This window comes from Amblyomma mixtum, chromosome 5 (genome assembly GCF_055824585.1).
Source record: "Amblyomma mixtum isolate Tamu chromosome 5, ASM5582458v1, whole genome shotgun sequence".
Lineage (NCBI taxonomy): Eukaryota > Metazoa > Arthropoda > Arachnida > Ixodida > Ixodidae > Amblyomma > Amblyomma mixtum.
In genome coordinates this window covers 164,695,475-164,716,052 of record NC_143016.1, presented here as the reverse complement: position 1 = coordinate 164,716,052, position 20,578 = coordinate 164,695,475, and the positions used below count along the sequence as shown (strand labels likewise).

The window sequence follows — 20,578 nt, the reverse complement described above, 5'->3', positions numbered from 1 at the left end:
CGTAAACGAGTGTTAATCAGCAGAGCTATATCGTGAGGTGCCGCGCTGAGCGTTTAGTGAGGTTCACCGTGTAGAGGCACCCATTGCCTTGAATGTAGAGTTCGGTTTCCAAATATGAGATTTAAGGAGCTAAAGGCCGTTGTACGATCGTTTTTGGGCGGATCCGCCAGCGAGCGAACCGCTCACTTTCGGCCTTCGCTCGGGCGTACGGGCGGAATGGGTGTTGTACGATCATTTTGGAGCTGGCGGACGAGGCGGATGGTTTCAAGCGTTCCGATTGGCGCGCCCGGGATTGCCGTCTGTCCAATAGCATGCTCCTGTTGGCAACCTAGACGGCGCGAAAACGTGGTCTTTTTTTGCTCCTCGGCGATCGGCACCTAGGCTGAACTTCGGCATAGCCATGGCGTGGTTTTTGAAGTTCTTGCTCTTGTACGCGGCTCTCGTCGCTACCAGATGAGTAGCTCGGCTGTAGAGGTTTTGACTGCTTACATGGGCAACACAAACAGGGTGAACTGGCCATTAGTCGCGCAGTTCGTCGCTGCCGACGCAGTCATTCAGCAGCAGCGTAAGCGTAGGCGCAAGCCTATACGACGTCTTTTAAGAGACCGGCGTCGACTGGGCGAGTACTTCACGTTAGTCCGGGACATGAGGGATGGAGATGGAACAGACTTCTTCCAGCACTTCCGGATGTCTGTGGAAAGGTACAGTACAAGTTCATATCTTCCTTGTTTGCTTCGCACGTGTGGTCGCGTTGTTGCCGCATTGACGCTTTCGACAGATGCAGATGCTGATACTCGCGGTAATGCAGAAGCGCGTTTTCGTGCGACTGACATGTGAACAATTTATGACAAGTTTACTATAAAGAAGCAGGCCTAGAATGCAAAACGTGTTCACACGCGCAAACATTTCTATTACATTGGCACTGAGCTCTTTGCACCCACACACCGCGTAGGCAGGCTCGAGAGTGGTCCTCGGAAAAAGACCAGAGTTGACAGTTAGGCAATAAGTTTGTTGCTTTTATTTCATTTTTCCTGGCTTGGTCGCGCAGACATGGAACAGCGGTGTCCAGCGGTGCCGCGGCTTCAGCAGAATAAATGTGTACTGATAAGCGGCCGCTATAGCGGGCATTCCAGTACATTTCGACGCGTTGACCTCGTTACTAGGAGCACCATACAGCTCAGCATATGCGGTATTTGTCAGTAGAAAATGCTTGTGGCTCATGCCGTTATCATATTTATTTTACAGCCAAGTGTTTCATTCTGCTCATGTCATTGTGCAGGTTTGACCGTCTCGTAGAGCTGATAAGACCCCTGATCGAACCTCGTAGAAGTACGGTAGGCAGTTTGTCGGCCGGAGAGAAGCTGGCATTCACATTAAGGTGGGCTAACGTTATATTTTTTTCATCATTTTGTACAGTGCCGTGAAGTATCGTGCCATGAACTGTGGATACTGTGTAGTGAAATCTTAAGACGAAATGCACATGTCGAGCCTTTCCTGTAGTGTACCACATGTAGGGAGGAATTGTCTTATTGTCAGTTTTTGGTCTGACAGTTTACGGTACACAATTTAATGTGTAAAATGCTTTGTCCTGCCTATGTGCTATATACACCTTGTGGTGTAGCCTTTCAATGACAGCCAGTGTACGCTTAATAACTGCAGCTTTTTAAAACTTTTGCGATCTAAAAGTGCTCACAGTGTGATTGTAAACGGTCATGATTAGCTCCTGTGAGCTGCCCAAGTGTGCTCATTCTTTCAGCCTTCCAACGGCTTCAGCTCAGAGCTAAGACTGCAGTAATGCTGTTTTCAATCGACTGCTTTCGTTTTATCTTATTTGCAAAGCAGTTCCTCGACTACTTTGCTTGCTGGTGCATTCCTAAGTGACAGCATGTGAGGTGCAACATGTGGCTTCCTTTTCTTCATGTCTGCGGGTTGTATCTGCTTCAGTCAGGACACCTTATTGTCAGACACCTTAACCGAGACGAGATCTACTCTTTTTTTACGGAATATAGTTCTGCCTCCTTTACAAAAGACAACAAGGTGTATTATTTCCTTTTCAGTTTTTCTTTTTGATGTACTAAACACTGGAAAAGCTTATTGTAAGTGTACTGTGCCCAGCTCCCATTCCGGGCAGTCTTGGAATTCATGTCAGCCAAGTATTCTGTACGGAACTGAACCAATACCGAAATTGATGTTACAATCTTTAAAATTCTTCCACCAGTGCAAGCTAATGACAGAAAAAGTTGTTTTCACTGCATTTGTCTGGCACTTGGGTGGCATAACGCAAACACATCATGAAGCTGCTTTTTTAGTGCCTGCGGGTATTGCAGCAAGTCTGCCAGGATTTGTCTTCGCTTGAATGCATACAGGCATTTGTAGTATGAGTGGCCCTCACACTCAGGTTACCTGTGGGCAGAAGCAGGTACCACCTAGAGACAAGGGTATTGAACCTTGTGCGGCAAATCTAACTGCCAAACCTTGCTGGGTCCTCATACTCGACTGCTGAGCCCTTCTGCTCACTGGTTTGTACAACATACAACAGCAGACCACTTCTGTGATGTGAGGGAAGTGAAGCGGACAGAAGTGATATGTAGAAAACCAGCGAAAAGGACGCATTCACAAGGAGGAGAAGTACACAGGACAACGCTGGAAGTACAACAGGACAAGCTACGCTTCTTCAATACTATGGACAGAAGTGAGCTGCAAGAAGCCCAACAGATCAGTCCTATTACTGCAGCTCGTAAGGATGCTGAAGAAGTAGTCTGGTGAATACAAGAATAATGCTGTTGAAGGTCTATTTTATGCTCACTTGACCTGTTTCTGTCTGCACTGAAGGGTGGCACCATGCATGTGCTTGCATTTCTTGCTTATACCCTTCAACAACATAGACTGTGCTTGTTTATTCACTCAGTGACATTATTTGGGCTTCAGTGTGTGTTTAATATAGGTTCAGTGTTTTCGATTCATCCTTCTCACTAGGCTTTCTGTACTTGCAGGTACCTGGCACATGGTTCCACGATGAGGATCATAGCAAAGTCTTATAGGATCTCCGATAGCATGGCTGGTCGTATAGTGAGGCAAACCTGCCTTGCCTTGCGTCAAGTTCTCGAGCCCTTGTACCTTCCACACCCAACAGCTGCCGACTGGAGACGTATAGCTGCCGAGTTTGAAAACCTGTGGAACTTCCCAAACTGTATTGGAGCAATTGATGGCAAACACATTGATATAGAGGTTCCTGCTAACTCTGGAAGTCTGTTCCATAACTACAAGGGCACCTTTAGCATAGTCTTACTTGCTGTGTGTGACGCCAAATATCGGTTCACTTTAGTCGATATTGGGGAGTGTGGTTCCCGTGGGGACACTGGCTTATTCAATGACTCTGACTTCGGGAAGAAGTTAAAAGCAGGCCGCCTGTCCATACCAGAGCCACGACTGCTCCCAGGCACTTCTATAACACTTCCCTATGTCATGGTTGGAGATGAGGCTTTCCCACTCTCTGAAAATCTCGAGGCCTTTCCCAGGAGCAAACCTAAATTCAGAAAAAAAGGATATTTAACTACAGGCTTTGTCGAGCTAGGCGAATTGTAGAGAACGCATTTGGTATTTTAGCTAACCGGTGGAGGATCCTTCGTCAAGACATCAGGGCATCTACAATATCATTGGATCTATAGTGTGTGCCGTTGTAGTTTTGCACAACTACCTGAGGACACTGGACGACGAAGAGGACACCATATTTCAGTACTGCTCTCCAGCTGATGTTGACAGGGTGGCGGAGGATGGGCAAGTAATTGATGGCCAGTGGAGAGCTGATGCAAACACAGGTCCCTCCTTTTCATATCTCCGGCAGTGCAGCAGCAACAACTACACAGTTCGGGCAAAAGCAGTGCGAGAACAGTTCATGCGGTACTTTCTCAGTGGTCATGGGCGTGTACCATGGCAGGACAAAGTAGTCGAATCTGGCTTTCTACGTCCTAAGTAGAAGGCTACATTTGCCTGGAACATGAACTCTGTGTTGCCTTTGCCATGTTCCGGCTTGCGGCTGGTTCAACGGACCCTTTCAAAGGTGTTCGGATGGCCCAGGTTCAGACCGTTCGGCCACATTCAGTGCCCTGGCCTGGCTGCGCAGCTCGCACTGCATTGTAAATAACCATCTGCCTCTGTTCTGTGCGCTGCATTTAGGAATTCAAGCAATCTCTGGCTTGCAGTGGCAGCACAGCGCTAGGACGCTACATGTGTTGCGCACTTGTAGGCTGGGTTCCCATTTCTTGAATCCTTAACGGTGTTGTCGTTCTGCTGCCGCTACCAGTTCTCGGCCTGGGCCTGGTTCAACGGGCCCTTTCAGAGGTCCTCGGATGGCCCAGGTTCAGACCGTTCGGCCACATTGAGTGCCCTGGCCTGGCTGCGCAGCTCGCATCACATGTACATGTGCATGTCATTCTGTTGTGTGAACGTTGCCTGTAGGTTTTCATCTTTTGCGTGTGCCATGCCTGATGACGTTTCATTTTTTTCGTTCCTTTGTCTCTTTGTGCCTGTGCCTGTCTGTCTGTGGCTTTGTTTCTTTTCACGCTTGTGGCAAAGGTTGCTGTGAAGCTGTATGGAGGTGTTGCAGCCCACAGTGCGGTCGTGTGCATATCCTTTTCCGAGATTGTTGAATGTGTATGTGCCACTCCATGTGTTCTCTGGACTGTGTCGAGTATCACCTTCGCCAGCACCATTGTTTATGTGCCCTGATTATGTGTTTGTGTGCTTCACGTTTCCACCTTGCTATCCTTTCAACGGCTGGGGAACCAGACCATGCAGTGGCACTCTCGGCAGAACCTGCCTGCTAGAGAGCGCGGTCCCCAGGTGGCGGATAGGGGGCCTGCTGTACTGCAGTGCAGTGATAAGCACAGCCTACAGTAGTGGTGCTTGCACCTCGCGGACCAACAGGCAGATGCAGTTTCGCTGAGGAGCACCGCGGGCAACCGTCTTGTGGATTCCTTTCTCCTTACAAACTGAATAAACATGCAGTTTGAAACAACTATTGCTCATGTTGCAGATTGTTCATTCCTTATGCATGCAGCCTCATGCCGTGGTGCGCTTTACTGACATCCATGTAGTGTCATATGTCCATAAAAGCTCTGGAACACTTTGCATAGCAAAGGTTACTTATAATGGATATACAGGACAAACCAATTCAAGAGAACCTCACCAATGCAGGGCAACAAGCTGAACACTCCTGTGAGTGTATACTTAACAGAACATGTGTTCCAAGGTGCTGTGTTGTGGACTGGGCATTTTTGGCTTGAGCAGCACATTAACTTTTCAGTAACTTTGTTCTGACAGAACTGCTCGAGGCGATACTTGACAGTTGCATTCTAGGTGCACATAAAAGCACTGTAATGATCCTAGCCCTGTGTGTCGTGCAGTTTTTGTACAGTCCCGTGGTGTGTGTGGAATGTATGGTAATTCCTGAAAGCTGAATGCTACAGTGATCCTCTTGGCTTGTTTTTGAAGAGAAGGTATTCCTGAGCATCAAAATATCAGGTTTCATAATTGAGTAATGTGTCAATGCTAGGAATGATAGAGATACAAAATAATTGGCGGTGGAAAAAAATTTATTCTGCAATGACGACCGTAATGTTGAAACAATGAACGATCGTCTCATAGATATCATTACAGAGTCTTGAAAGCACGAACTGATGGGCGAGTTGGTTGTGCATGGTATGATTGAAACAGCGCAAGGCCGAAGGCCAAAGAAGAGAGCGGAAGAAAAAAAGAAACTGACAACACAGCGCTGAACTCGCAACTGACATTTATTTGGCACGCTGCAGGTATAAATACATTTAGTCACCAAAATAGAAAAATAGAGCTCTATGCGTTGTTTTCCTATTTTGGTGCCTAATTGTATTTATATGCGCAGCGTGCCAAATAAATGTCAGTTGTTAGTTCAGCGCTGTGTTGTCCGCTTCCTTTCTTCCGCTCTCTTCTTTGGCCTTCGGCCTTGCGTTGTTTCAATCAAACCATTACAGAGTGCGCCGTAGAAGTAGGCGGTAGGATGGTTCGATAGGATACTGGGAAGTTATCTCAGGAGACTAAAGATCTGATTAAGAAACTGTAAAGGATAAGGATGTCTAACTCCATAGACAGAATAGAGCTAGTAGAGCTGTCGAAGTTAATAAATAAGCGCAAGGTAGCCGACATCAGGAAGTTTAACATGGAGAAAATCGAGCATGCTCTAAAGTGCGGAGGTAGCCGAAAAGCAGTGAATAGAAAACAGGGCATAGGTAAAAACCAGATGTATGCGATAAGAGACAAAGAGGGCAATGTCATTAGCAATATGGATAAGATAGTTAAACTTGCCAAATAGTTTTACACAAATCTACACTGTAGTGATTGCGATCGGAATGTTACTGAGAGAGGCAGTAGAGCGCAGCAATGGGACATCCCGCAAGTTACGAAGGAGGAAGTAAAGAAAGCCTTAGGAGCAATGCAGAAGGGAGAAAGCAGCTGGTGAGGATCCGATAACAGCAGATTTGTTTAAGGATGGAGGAGAGATTGTGCTCGAGCCGTCCTGTATACGCAATGCCTTGTGATCTCAAGCGCACCTAGAGCTTGGAAAAATGCTAACATTGTCTTAATTCATAAGAAAGGAGACGTCAAGGACTTCGAAGAATTGCAGACTGATCAGCTTATTGTCTGTTGCCTATAAGGTATTTATTAAGGTAATCGCTAAGAGGGTCAGGACAACCTTAGACTTCAATCAATCAAATGATCAGGCAGACTTTCGTAAAAAGTACTTGACAACAGACCATATTCACGCTATCAGTCAGGTGATAGAGAAATGCGCAGAATATAACCAGCCCCTATATATAGCGTTCATTGATTACGAGAAAGCATTCGACTCAGTAGAAACCTCAGCAGTCATGCAGGCATCGTGGAATCAGGGTGTAGAAGAATGTATGTGATAATATTTGAAGATATTTATAACGCTTGCACAGCTACCATAGTTCTACGTAAAGTAAGCAATAAAATTCAAATAAGGAAATGTGTCAGGCAGGGAGACACGATCTCGCCTATGCTATTCACTGCCTGTTTACAGGAGGTGTTCCAGGGCCTGAAATCGGAACAGTTGGGGATAAGAGTTAATAGAGAATACCTAAGTAATTTGCGATTCACTGATGACATTGCCTTGCAAAGTCATTCAGGACATGAACTGCAAAGCATGATCAATAAGTTAGACCGGCAGAGCAGAACGGTGGGGCTAAAAATTAACATGCAGAAAACCAAAGTAACATTCAACAGTCTAGCAAGGGAGCAGCAGTTTGCAATTGGTAGCGAGGTGTTGGAAGTAGTAAGAGAATATGTCTATTTAGGGCAGGTAGTGACAGCTGATCCGGATCATGAGAGGGAAATAACTAGAAGAATAAGAATGGGGTGGAGCACATAAGGCAGGTTCTATAAAGTCATGAATGGCAGTTTACCATTATCCTTCAAGAGAAAAGTATGCAACAGCTGTATGTTACTGGTGCTCACCTATGGGGCAGAAACGTGGAGGTTAACAGAGGGTTCACATTAACTTAGACAACACAGCGAGCTGTGGAAAGAAAAATGGTGGGTTTAACGTTAAGAGATCGGAAGCGGACGGAGTGGGTGAGAGAACAAACGTGGGTTAATGATATTTTAGTCAAAAACAAGAGGAAGAAATGGGCTTGGGCAGGGCGTGTAATGCGAAGGCAAGATAACCGGTGGTCTTGAAGGGTAACGGAGTGGATTCCAAGAGACGGCAAGTGTAGCAGGGGGCGGCATAAAGTCGGATGAGTGGATGAGATTAAGAAGTTTGCGGAGATATGGTGGCCGCAAAGGACAGGGTTAAGTGGAGAGACATCGCAGAGGTCTTTGCCCTGCAGTGGGCGTAGTCAGGCTGATGATGATGATGATGGTCCACCATTTCCGGGCTGTCTTGCATATTATGACCTGTAGAATGATACAGGACAACATTAGTGCAAGTAGTGCAACGCAGGCTTCAGTCAAATGATATTGTGTAGTGAAAGATTGCCCCTGCATTCAAAATATTGCAACGGATAATCTCCGTGAAGACGGCGTAGAGGAAGTTCCCGGTGTGTGCGCGCTTGCCGCCCGGGCCAAACTGTGATCTGTACCCTGTGCTCCGGTCGTCCTTGTGTCGACATAGACTTCGGGCCACGTAATAATATGATGCATAATGAGGCTTCATCAGACCATGAAATGTCAATTGAAGCAATGCCATGTACAGTGTTATAACCATGGTGTGCATAAGCATGCTTGAGGGATGAAGGAAGCATGAAATTTTGTGGAAAATAGAAGTTAGGTTTATATGAAAAATCAAAGCAGGGCAAACAAACTACAACAGAGAAAAAACTGCACTGCTTTGGTGTTCTCTTCTGAACCAACTAACCCAAATTGCCACTTTTCATCAGTTTTTTTTTTGTCCTCCACTGCAGCAATTATGACAGCAATGAAATTCCTCTGTTTCCAATTTCCCGCTACACAGCAAAAAAAAAATATTTTACGACAGACAAACACCGCATCTGCAGTGCCTCTATCATACCTTCATGCCATGAACTGGCGACAATGGCCGTTGGAATGGACCTTCGCCCTACATTCTTCACACTGCAATACTTTCCACACCTGCCCGTGGTGGCGATGTGGCGGCATGCAATCGCAGTGGTTCCTGAATGTCGTTCTCAGGGCTAGTGACAGCGATTTAGCCAGGGCTTTCACCCCACAGCCTCGGGAGACGTGGTAGCCATCTGCGGCGTACAGGGCACGTTTTGCTTGTCCCTTTGCAACAAACCGCCCCTGCAAATGCACGAATAATATGGACACTACAGCAACGTCTCACATAATGCGACACAGTCAAAATGCGCAAACAACCAAAATGTACTTCATGATGGAAATATGTGGTCGCAAAGTAAACAAGGCACAAGGAAAAAGAAGACACAGGACACGCGCCATATAAAGTATATTTCAATCGCAGTCACTTCAGCATTCCAGGTTAGAGGGCCGATATGCATGCAGTGCCTTTCCGGTACATTTACCACTTCATGACCGCGCCAAGGTGGTATTCCAACTTTGTTCTCTTCACATCATATACTTTTGCTTGCCTTGATGAAACAGAAAGTCCATGGATTCGTACTAGTCATTTATGATGTAACACAACGTAGTACAAGCTTAAATCAGAGAGATAGAAAAAGAAGGACGGAAAGGCAGGGGAGGTTAACCAGGCGATGCCCAGCAGGCTACCCTACATGTGGGGAGGGGAACAAAGGGGGAAAAAGGAAAAATAGCGGCAACGAGATGAGTTTTTCAAGTGTCCATCGACCACTATGTCAAGGGGACAAAGGGCACACACTGAAAGCTTAAAGCTTGTAGACGAAAACACAACCCAAAGTCCTTTAAGAACCTCAGGAGCACTTTCACTGCTTTCCTTTGTGAGGAAGGTTGTGTCTAGGGCCCCAGAACCTTGGGCTTTGTTAGAGGGCGCGAGTCCAAGCGGTAGAGAGTAGCAGCCAGGAAGGCGCACTCTCGCTCAAAACGAGGGCAGTTACAGAGTAGGTGCCCAATCGTTTCATCGCAACTGCACTGCTCACATGCAAGACTCTCTGCGTGCGGAATTTTTACCTGCACGCCGACTAGCACCACATCCTCTGAGGCTGCGAGGCTTCTGATGATTAGAGTGTCAACCCTTTTCCTCCTTTTCCTCTGCCCCTCGGTCTCAGACAGCCGTGGTGGCAGCCTGAAAAGAAATATTTTCCTGGCCACAGAGGCTGCCTGCTGCACCACCTTCTGCATGGAAGAAACAAGCAGCATTAATAAATGTGGCATACAAAACAGCAATGTGAGGGGAAAGTGGCCAAGTATGCGACTGTCGCAGACATGAGAGCAATATATCCATCAAACTTCTCTGTCTGCACGATGAAACAAGAAATCTGAAAGCTTACATGCCATTCTGGCACTTTGTAAGCACCATGCAGACATGTGCACATTGAGGAAATCGGACGTGCAGAAAAAAAGAAAAAAACGCCAGAGACAATTCATGCGGCAGACTATGCACTAAGTACTCACAGTATAAGGTACACCCTCCCCACTGCTCTATTCTGATAGGCGAACGCGTGGTCCCTTTCGCCATCAGTCACCCACTCTTTCTTTCTACTCCCTCTCTCCTCCCTTGGAAGTTGAGGGGCAATTTTTCTGCGTCTTTGCCTCCTGCAAACCGAGGCTTCACACGTCAATGCCGGATACTTCTTGTGGTATTGGCTTTTCTAATACCGACCCATGGAAAAAAGCAAGGAAAACGAGCTACAATCGTGACATCTGTCGCGCAGTTTGTTATGCGCGAAGCACGTGCTCCCTGCCGCGAAAACCACATTTCGCACGCGTAGCCGCTACTCACAACAGTCCCAAGCTCCTCATGATCACATACCTTTATATCATCGGCTATGTCCTCCGGCGACCGTTGGGTGCAGAGGTCGTTGCCGCCGACATAAATTGCTAGGAAGTCCAGCGGCTTCAAAGGCATCCTCCTGATTATGTCCAGGAGGATCCGTGCGTCGGTGCCGCCGAAACTGAATGTGCACACGTTACACGGCACATACAGTCTTGTGTCGTTCAGAAATTTCACTTGGCTGTCGCCAATGATAGCGCCGTGCAACGCGGAAGACATGGCGACGTGTGGCACTTCACCCTGCCGCGCAGACAAAACCCCCGCGCGCACAAGCGTAAACACCACGTGACAACCATCGCTAGCAACGCACTCAAAAACTAGAGCATATGTAGCGTGCATACTATCCACAATAAAATAAAATACTATTATAAAGTGCATCTGTCTAAGGCTCGAACTTCGCTATTTTTGTGACTTTTGTATTTTGTTCACGCTACGTTTGCTTCTAGTTCTGGTTTCGAATTCCGCAAGGAAACGGGCATGGGAGTTTGGAAAATCTGGGACCCCGGGGATTATGTTCGCAGAGATAGTTTATGGTTCGCAGCCACGGTTATGTGACTGTAACTGCACTGTCAGACTCGCCAGCAGCAAGACTGTCACTCGAACGGGACAAAAGCAACCCACCGAAATATGTCCGCTGTTCTACCGCTGTTCTCGCCGTTCGCTGTTCGAGGGGATCCCGTGCAGAGAGAAACCTCGCTAGCAGGAGTAGCCTCCATGAATGGCGGTGGTCAAAGATGACAACATTTTCCGCACATGCAATTTCATCACTGGCATCAAACTCAGTGGCCCTATATCTGCCCCTCTACAAACCACACTGAATTTCACCCATGACAACAAGTAACCACGGCCATGAAAAGGCTGGGAGTCCAGTCACAGATTTTCCTGAATAGTTTTACTCCACGTAAGGAGAGCTTTCCTGATATTAGTTTGCCATCTCTCCAAAGTGCTATTGTTCATTTCAGTTATTGTTAATATATCCTGTGCTGCCCTGTAGTGCATTTTCCTGTTTTTTATTGCTCCTTGATGCTTACCTGCATATCGTTTCATTACATTTACTTCCACATGTTTTGCTCGACTGAGCACACTATAGGTGATTTTTTTATATGTTATGTTACAGTAAATAATTGACTCACTGCATTTGTATAAGCGTTTCTCATCCTCTATCATTTGCCATCTGTACCGGAGCTCAGCGCACTTCTCATGCGGGCTGCCGCTATCTTTCTCCCCTCCTCACTCAAATTGTAACTCTGTTCCGACAAGACCACTATGTAGATCCTGAAATAAAGCAGCGTACGCAGGCATGTGCTGAAAACTGTAGGCATGCCTAGGTTTAAGTCGTCACATTGAGGAAGTCAGTAATAATGCTAACCAGAAGACAACATGAGCCTATGTACAATTGTCAACAGCTTGAAATATTATGATACTAACCATTATTTGTGCAGTGTTTCAGGGGAATTCCCCCACGGTGGAGTACATTTGTAATAACAGATGAATTTCTCATAATCATCCACCCAAGTGCAGCCTTAATGTTACAAACAAAAGCTCTACCGCTGTGTAGCCTTTTCTTTCAGGCAAATATGCCCCCACTTGTATTGATGCTAATGAGCATTTACTCCGTTTATACAAAAATAATTGCACCAAATGGGCAGGGAAGCACCATGTGCATATACCACGTTCAAATTGTACCTCAAAGAGGTGCACAGGGGGATGAGAATCAGCCGACTCATTCCCAGTTGCAACAGAACCGGTCTGCACAATGTCAACATGATGGGACGGAAGGCCCAAGGCTCACTACAGTGCTCAAGCCACCTCTTTCAGTCGACATACGCTAAAGCTGCTCTCAAATTTAAAACTACTTATATTGTATGCGCCTCTTCTTTCCACTGTGTTAACATTCATTTGATCAGTGTGACCCTCATACATGCGTGGAGACAACTAAGACCAAAGCCAATTTGTTTTCAATATGCACTGTAAACTATACATCATAGCGCTAAACAACGCAAACACCAGGGAAGCCTCTTCTCCATTGTCTTAGTTGTTTAGCACTATGGTGTATAGTTCAATCCAACCAGCCCAACTTTCCGTTATTGTAAGATGCACTGTCAACAAATGGGGAAGGGGTGTAGTGTAGGTTTCAAAAGCACCCAGCTTGGAGGGCATGATCATACAGTTGCACAAATTAACAGCCTACGAAGCTTCATGCTATAGAGTGTCAAAATCCCTTTGTACTCTGTTGCATATCCATAGCATGCCCGCAGAACGCCGCACCAGGGAAGCAGCCGCACAGCCAGTAGAACCAGAAAAATGAACGTTTATTCAAAAGTGTAGGACGTATTTATAAGCAGCCGAGTGGCCGGAACATAGGAAGGAGCACGTGTACATAGTGATAGCTCGAAGCTATGAAGGATCGCCAGATAAGGCGATAAAAGGTGCGCGCACATCGGAAACACACATGAAGATGCCACATTCCTTCCTCCTCAGAAATGAAAGCGCTGCACTGGCTTGCGTTCTTTTGTCGAGCGTCTTAGCGCTTGCTGGGCGACACCCGTATTCAACGGGGCCACCGGAATATCTGGTGCTGGAAAATGTGGAGAATCGTTGCCATTTGGGATGCGCCGCGCATTGGTGTCTTCATCCGGGCTCACAGTTTCTGGATGCTGTAGTTGTGTTGCTTCGTCTGGCTCACTGGGATGTGTGGTGGTTGTAGTTACTGCCGGGGTAACCCCTGGTGCTTCTTGCCGCGGGCGGACCTGGTCTACGTGCCGCTGGACGACTCCGTCCGATGTTTCTACTGTCACCATTCTCGATCCAGACGTCGCCTTCACATGGCCGGGTGTCCACTTGCTCCCCGCACCGTAATTGCGGGCATATACCTCACTTCCAGGTAGTGGCAGCCAGTCATCGTTGCTCTCTTTTGGTCCCGCAAGGGCTGAAGGAAAACATGTGTCCAAGCGTGAGCGTGTTTGATAGCCCAAAAGCAGCTCTGCTGGGGATTTACCCGACTTTTGCGGAGTCCTCCGGTAGTTAAAAAGCAACCGTGCTAGGTTCTCTTCCAGGTTCCCTTTACTCATCTTTCGGAGGCCATTTTTCACAGTTCGCACGGCCCTTTCCGCCGCACCATTAGACTGGGGATGGTATGGAGCGCATTGAAGGTGCACAATGTTGTTGTTTGCCATGAACGACGCGAAGTCTTCACTGGTAAACTGGGTACCGTTGTCAGAAACGACTGTGCGAGGTATTCCAAACCTGCTGAAAATGTCACGCAGACCGTTAATTGTAGTCTGCGTTGAAGCATGCGCCAAAGGCAGTGCTTCGAGCCACTTGGTATGTGCGTCGACTACTACGAGTATCATTTTTCCGCAGATCGGACCCGCGTAGTCAATGTGAATACGGGACCACTTTTCGCCTGTTTCAGGCCAGTTAACGACGGGGGCCGCGGCTGGCATCGGCAGATTTTGCACACAGTGCTGGCACTGAGCAGACACCTCTTCAATGTTTCTGTCGAGGCCTGGCCACCAGAACAGAGAACGTGCGACGGATTTCATTGCCGGTGAACCCTGGTGCGTTTCGTGTAGGATATGCAGCACACGCTCCCTAGCTTCGGTCGGTATTATGACCCTATTACCCCAGTACACCAGTTCATGTGCTACGGATAGTTCTAGTTTACGGTCAAAAAACGGCAGCACAGCCCGGGTCATTCCGTTTGTGTTCCTGGGCCACCCATGTAGTATGTACCGTTTGACCTCGACCAGGACAGGGTCAGAAGACGTCAATGCCTTCAGCTCACGCGTTGTTACGACGCCATTGTTCAGCTGGTTCAGCGACAGCACAAATTCGGGCGGCTCACCGTCGTCGCCAGATTCCGGAGACCGCTGCGGAAGTCGGCTCAGGGCGTCCGCATTCAGCATCTGTCGTCCTGGTGCGTACTGTAACCGGTATCGGTAGGCCCGCAGGTGAAGCGCCCACCGTTGTATCCGTGCGGCGGCCATTGTGGGCGTTTGCTTGTCTGATCTCAGCAGGCCGAGCAGTGGCTGATGATCAGTCACCAAGGCAAATTCCCGACCTAGAAGGTAGTCACGGAATTTCGTGACGCGAATACCAGAGCCAGTGCCTCTCGCTCGAGCTGTGAATACTTGCGCTCCGCCTGGGTCAATGTTCGCGAGCGGAACCCGATTGGCCTGTGAATGTTACCAGTCGTGTGAAACAAGACAGCTCCCACACCGTACGGAGATGCATCACATTCAAGCTTAAGTTCCTTCGAAGGGTCGAAATGAACGAGAACCTTGGCTGTTTTAAGGCTTTCCTTGGCACGTTCAAACGCGAGCTCTTGAGGCTGTTTCCATTGCCAACGTGCATTTTTTTCAAGCAGCTGATACAATGGACCAAGTGTGGTTGACATGTTCGGTAGAAACCTCGCGTAAAACGTAACCATACCCAAAAACGCACGTAGCTCGCTGACATTACAGGGGCTCGGCGCCTGCATGATAGCGTCAAGGTTTTTCTCTGTCGGATGAAGCCCATCACGATCGATGCGATGACCAAGATAAGTTACCGCTGGGCTACGCAACTTGCACTTATCGATCCTTAGCTTTACACCGCACTCTCGGAAGCGCTCTAAGACGCTTTTGAGCCTCTCACCGCTGTCACTCGCTCTCTCGGAAATGAGCACATCGTCAAGATAAGCCTGCGCTCCTGGAAGGCCAGCCAAAACCTCATCCATTTTTCTTTGGAATATTGCGGGTGCAGAGGCTATCCCGAAAGGAAGCCTATTGTAGCAAAATAGCCCTTTTGGCGTATTAATGACGCAAACTTTCTTCGCGTTATCGTCTAAAGCCACTTCACTGTATGCATCCCGTAAATCAGAGTGCTGAAATAGTCCCCATCATGAAGTTGGGCAAACATATCCTCAATGATTGGCAATGGGTATTGCTCTGTTGCACACGCTGGATTTACCGTGGCCTTGAAATCTCCGCAGATTCTTACTGCACCGTCTTTCTTAAGCACTGTGACTATGGGCGTTGCCCATTCAGAATGAGCCACCGGGGACACTACGCCCAGAGAAACTAAACGGTCTAGTTCAAGTGACGCTCGCGTAACGCGTATGGAATGGGTCTGGCCTTACAGAACTTGGGTACGGCGCCTTCCTTCAGGTGCAAGCTGGCTGGAGGACCCTTGATTAGCCCCAGTTCCTCGGATAACACGTCGTGGTAGTCATGGAATATGTTGTTCACGCTGGCTTCGCTTGCTTCTTTTGTTGACACGGAGTCCTCGACAAACCGAACCACCGGAACGCCTGCTCTGTTCAGCTGCTGGATTAAATCACGACCACAGAGGCTTGGTCCCGCACAGTCCAACACGGTCAGCGGACACTTTACTGTCGCCCCTTTATGGCAAACCTGGAGCGCAAGCTCCCCAACTATTGGAAGGCGTCCTGTGTAGGACGATAAATTCAGGCTGGACGGTTTGAGTTTCGGCCATTTCTCGCGATGCTTATCGTACAGCTGACGCGGAATGACACAAACGGGCGACCCAGTATCGACTTCCATGCTAAGCTGCACGCCTCCCCAGGCAAATGTTCGGCGGATCGGTGGTTCCAGACAGTTTTTTCGTTGAGATACCAAAGTCCAAATGTGGGCGGCATCGTGTTCCTCGTCTACTGAGTTTTCCGTCCCTGAAAGGGCGTTAGTTTGCGCCGTCCTTGCCGTGCATTGTCCCCGAGCGCCGTGGCTTCGACATTTCCTTGCGAGGTGACCACGTCGTCCACAGCGGTAACAACGGGCGTTAGACCAGGAGCAACCTGCGTCATTATGTTTTGTACTACCACACCTTGCGCATTCTTGATGCTCAGCAGCCCTCCTCTCATCTGGCCGAATTCCCGTCTGATACGCCCGTACTTTTAACACGGGTGTCGTTGTACCGGGTGTCGTTGTCGGTCTAAACATGCGTTCCACGCCACTATCCGCAGCCTCAGCTGCAAGGACCATCGTCTCAGCGTCTTGAAGCGTTAAGTCCTGCTTTGCCAGTAGCTGCTTCTGTAGGGCACTTGACCGTATACCACACACAATGCGATCTCGTAGCATGCGATCCAAAGCACTGCCAAAATTGCAATTGTCAGCTATTCGGCGAATCTCTACCAGGAATTCATTAATCGGCTCTCCCTCCGCTTGACAACGACTGAAGAACTTGAAGCTTTCGGTGATTTCGTGTCTCTTCGGACTGTAGTGCTCACTTAGTACTTCGACGACTTCTGCATACGTCAACGCATTTGGTTTTCGCGGGGCAACCTTTCCTGCCAGCACTTGAATCGTATGCGTATTTAACGCGGCAACCAGCAATGCTCTTTTCTTAGACCCGTCTTCAATCACATTCGCTTCGAAGTATGCTTCCACTTTAACAAGGTACGGTTGCCACTTATCTTTGCCTTCTTCGAAGTCCGGAAGGTGGTGAGCCATGCTGGCCTTGGTTTCTCGGTTCTCTGTGGGTTCCTGTTCAATGTCGACTTTCACTGCATGGGCAGTGTTCATCCTCGTCGCCACTGTTGCATATCCATAGCATGCCCGCAGAACGCCGCACCAGGGAAGCAGCCGCACAGCCAGTAGAACCAGAAAAATGAACGTTTATTCAAAAGTGTAGGACGTATTTATAAGCAGCCGAGTGGCCGGAACATAGGAAGGAGCACGTGTACATAGTGATAGCTCGAAGCTATGAAGGATCGCCAGATAAGGCGATAAAAGGTGCGCGCACATCGGAAACACACGTGAAGATGCCACAGATGCCAAGAAGCTTCATGCTATAGAGTGTCAAAATCCCTTTGTACTCAAATAACTTCACGTAATCAGCATTGCTGGAAATGTGCTGCAACTAAAGCAAAGTAGTGTTACTGTTCAGCAGCACATGCAGCATGGCATCATTTGAAAGTGTGCATCGTGCAAAGTCACTGCAATGCTTTTATGTACACCTAGAATGCAACTGTCAAGTATCGCCTCGAGCAGTTCTGTCAGAACAAAGTTACTGAAAAGTTAATGTGCTGCTCAAGCCAAAAATGCCCAGTCCACAACACAGCACCTTGGAACACATGTTCTGTTAAGTATACACTCACAGGAGTGTTCAGCTTGTTGCCCTGCATTGGTGAGGTTCTCTTGAATTGGTTTGTCCTGTATATCCATTATAAGTAACCTTTGCTATGCAAAGTGTTCCAGAGCTTTTATGGACATATGACACTACATGGATGTCAGTAAAGCGCACCACGGCATGAGGCTGCATGCATAAGGAATGAACAATCTGCAACATGAGCAATAGTTGTTTAAAACTGCATGTTTATTCAGTTTGTAAGAAGAAAGGAATCCACAAGACGGTTGCCCGCGGTGCTCCTCAGCGAAACTGCATCTGCCTGTTGGTCCGCGAGGTGCAAGCACCACTACTGTAGGCTGTGCTTATCACTGCACTGCACTACAGCAGGCCCCCTATCCGCCACCTGGGGACCGCGCTCTCTAACAGGCAGGTTCTGCCGAGAGTGCCACTGCATGGTCTGGTTCCCCAGCCGTTGAAAGGATAGCAAAGTGGAAACGTGAAGCACACAAACACATAATCAGGGCACATAAACAATGCTGCTGGCCAAGGCGATACTCGACACAGTCCAGAGAACACATGGAGTGGCACATACACATTCAACAATCTCGGAAAAGGATATGCATACGACCGCACTGTGGGCTGCAACACCTCCATACAGCTTCACAGCAACCTTTGCCACAAGCGTGAAAAGAAACAAAGCCACAGACAGACAGGCACAGGCACAAAGAGACAAAGGAACGAAAAAAATGAAACGTCATCAGGCATGGCACACGCAAAAGATGAAAACCTACAGGCAACGTTCACACAACAGAATGACATGCACATGTACATGTGATGCGAGCTGCGCAGCCAGGCCAGGGCACTCAATGTGGCCGAATGGTCTGAACCTGGGCCATCCGAGGATCTCTGAAAGGGCCCGTTGAACCAGGCCCAGGCCGAGAACTGGTAGCGGCAGCCGAACGACAACACCGTTAAGTATTCAAGAAATGGGAACCCAGCCTGCAAGTGCGCAACACATGTAGCGTCCTAGCGCTGTGCTGCCACTGCAAGCCAGACATTGCTTGAATTCCTAAATGCAGCGCACAGAACAGAGGCAGATGGTTATTTACAATGCAGTGCGAGCTGCGCAGCCAGGCCAGGGCACTGAATGTGGCCGAACGGTCTGAACCTGGGCCATCGGAGGACATCTGAAAGGGCCCGTTGAACCAGGCTCAGGCCAAAACCTGGTACAGGCAGTTTAACTACAGCACTGTTGCCTTTCATTCTGGTCCGTCCTGGTTGTCGGCAATGTCTTGCATGAACCGGGCCAAAATCTGTGCGTGCCTCCTCTCCGGAACATTCTTCATTAGGTGGGCTGCATTTAACAAAATCAATTCAAGGTGATTAAGATCAGAAATGTGCCTTTTCGTGCACATTTTTCTGTTTGCTCTGTCTCTTGCACCATCTGCTTTGCACACAAGGCAAGCAGCATTTCTCCCTGGGTGGGCTCAGTGGTGTGCCGCTTCCTTTTTGGGACTCGCCGTCCAGGTGGACCACCTCCGGGTGGCAGCCTCCTTCCACCTTGTGGTGAGTTGGAGGGGCCATCGTCTGCCTCCAAGTGGTCCTGCTGAAAGTTATTGAATTACTTGGGCTCTTGGTTTTGGAGCAGGGTATGAATATATGGGCATGATTAAGAATACAGGTAACGAAACGCAGTATGTTATCCTGATGGCAGAGTTTCAATGAATAAAAGATTACTTATTAGTGGTTCTGTTACGCTTTTCTTTATGCAGGTGCTCACGATCCGCCAGCCCAACAGTTCTATCTCTTTCGTATTACTACTGCAGAGCTTTATATACAGAGAGGCAAATGTTTGTACATGCTGAATCAAATCTACTTACCGGTTCCTCCATGCAGTCTAAAGTGAGGTTACCCAAGTCATGGTCATCGCAGGTGACCTCTTGTTGGTTGTCGAAGCTGTTGTCCTCTTGTGGCTGGTCACTGCTGCAGTTGAGGTGTGAGGTGGCCTGGCTCGACGGTTCACAGTCTGTGACCATGCCATGGAGAATAGCTGCAGAACAGTTAGAATAATATGCAAGCCTCACTAACAATGCAAACAAACATTGCATTGATACGTTGAGATTTGTAGGAAGGAAGCAATACATTACCTTCAGCACTGTGAATCATTTCTCCTGCTGAGGAAGCACTAAGGTCCACAGGGGCATGCCGCATGCTGCTTTCATACAAATCTCTCCTGAACGAAACGTGAGGTGGCCATGTTAGCTGTCTTTGGAGTGCAGAACTGACTTGTGCAACAGGTGCTATTATCATGCTGCATTTATATTCTGTGTATGATGTAGACACTAACACACAACTGCCTAAAAATGACAACCGCATTGCTATGAGCATGGTACAGACATTGCCAAAAGGAACCAGGCTTCACGGCTGAGTTGCTTCTCAGTCATATATTAAAGCTATTACGCCAGGCCTCAAGCTCTAAATCTCTGTATGGTAAGGAGAACCCCTGTCCTTAATTTGAAAGAAGTTTTTCATCTTCAGGGACGCTGTGAGGGCTTTACAATACGAATGAGAAGCAAACCATGCAGCCTGGTTACTTTTGGCAAAGACTGTACATGTTGTATACGTAGGGATATATTTGTATTGTGTGTATGCGTAATTTTTTTCTGAGCTGTCACTAAATAAAGATTACCTAGAAATGTTAGACGCCATGCCGCTTTTACTTACGTACCTCCGACCCGTGGCGTGGTCAAGCAGAAAAGACATGAGCTGGAAGTATGCCCAGCACTTTGTCGAACTGCCACCAGCTGAGCCACTCTTCGGCTTTTTGTTTGCAACTTTTAGAAACTTGTCCCGCAGATAAGTCCACTTCCTTTTGCACACATCACCTAAAAAGAAGGCAGCAGAAAAAATACACGATTAATAAATCCAAGATTCTTGTCTTTCCCTGCACCCAGCTGTCACGCGCGAAGATAAAGCAATAGCTGGCGCTGCGCGTAGGTATGTTAATGCTAGTGTTTTGTTTGAAACATGTGTCAAACAAAACAC

At 47.9% G+C, this 20,578-nt stretch overlaps 2 protein-coding genes across 2 annotated transcripts; both read right to left on the bottom strand.

The window, feature by feature from the left end:
- Nucleotides 1-4,890: 4,890 nt before the first annotated feature.
- LOC149344480 (uncharacterized) lies at nt 4,891-10,681 on the bottom strand. The gene is made up of 5 exons (XM_089547236.1): nt 10,442-10,681; nt 9,640-9,804; nt 8,645-8,817; nt 5,467-5,639; nt 4,891-4,991 (listed from the first exon to the last, which is right to left on the bottom strand). The coding sequence occupies exons 1-5, from the start codon at nt 10,679-10,681 to the stop codon at nt 4,891-4,893; spliced, it is 852 nt and encodes a 283-aa protein (XP_089403362.1).
- Nucleotides 10,682-12,939: 2,258 nt separating this feature from the next.
- Nucleotides 12,940-14,451, bottom strand: LOC149344479 (uncharacterized). Its single transcript, XM_089542625.1, has 2 exons — nt 14,310-14,451; nt 12,940-13,391 (listed from the first exon to the last, which is right to left on the bottom strand). The coding sequence occupies exons 1-2, from the start codon at nt 14,449-14,451 to the stop codon at nt 12,940-12,942; spliced, it is 594 nt and encodes a 197-aa protein (XP_089398751.1).
- Nucleotides 14,452-20,578: the final 6,127 nt, after the last annotated feature.

Excerpts from the sequence above, each read along its gene's own strand:
- LOC149344479 (XM_089542625.1), bottom strand. The coding sequence starts at position 14,451 with ATGGCCGCCGCACGGATACAACGGTGGGCGCTTCACCTGCGGGCCTAC. Across the intron at positions 13,392-14,309 it reads TCCGGAATCTGGCGACGACG|CCCTTGCGGGACCAAAAGAG; the intron begins GTGAGCCGCCCG and ends GTTTTCCTTCAG.
- LOC149344480 (XM_089547236.1), bottom strand. The coding sequence starts at position 10,681 with ATGTCTTCCGCGTTGCACGGCGCTATCATTGGCGACAGCCAAGTGAAA. Across the intron at positions 9,805-10,441 it reads ACATAGCCGATGATATAAAG|AAGGTGGTGCAGCAGGCAGC; the intron begins GTATGTGATCAT and ends TCTTCCATGCAG. Across the intron at positions 8,818-9,639 it reads TGGTGCTAGTCGGCGTGCAG|GGGCGGTTTGTTGCAAAGGG; the intron begins GTAAAAATTCCG and ends GTGCATTTGCAG.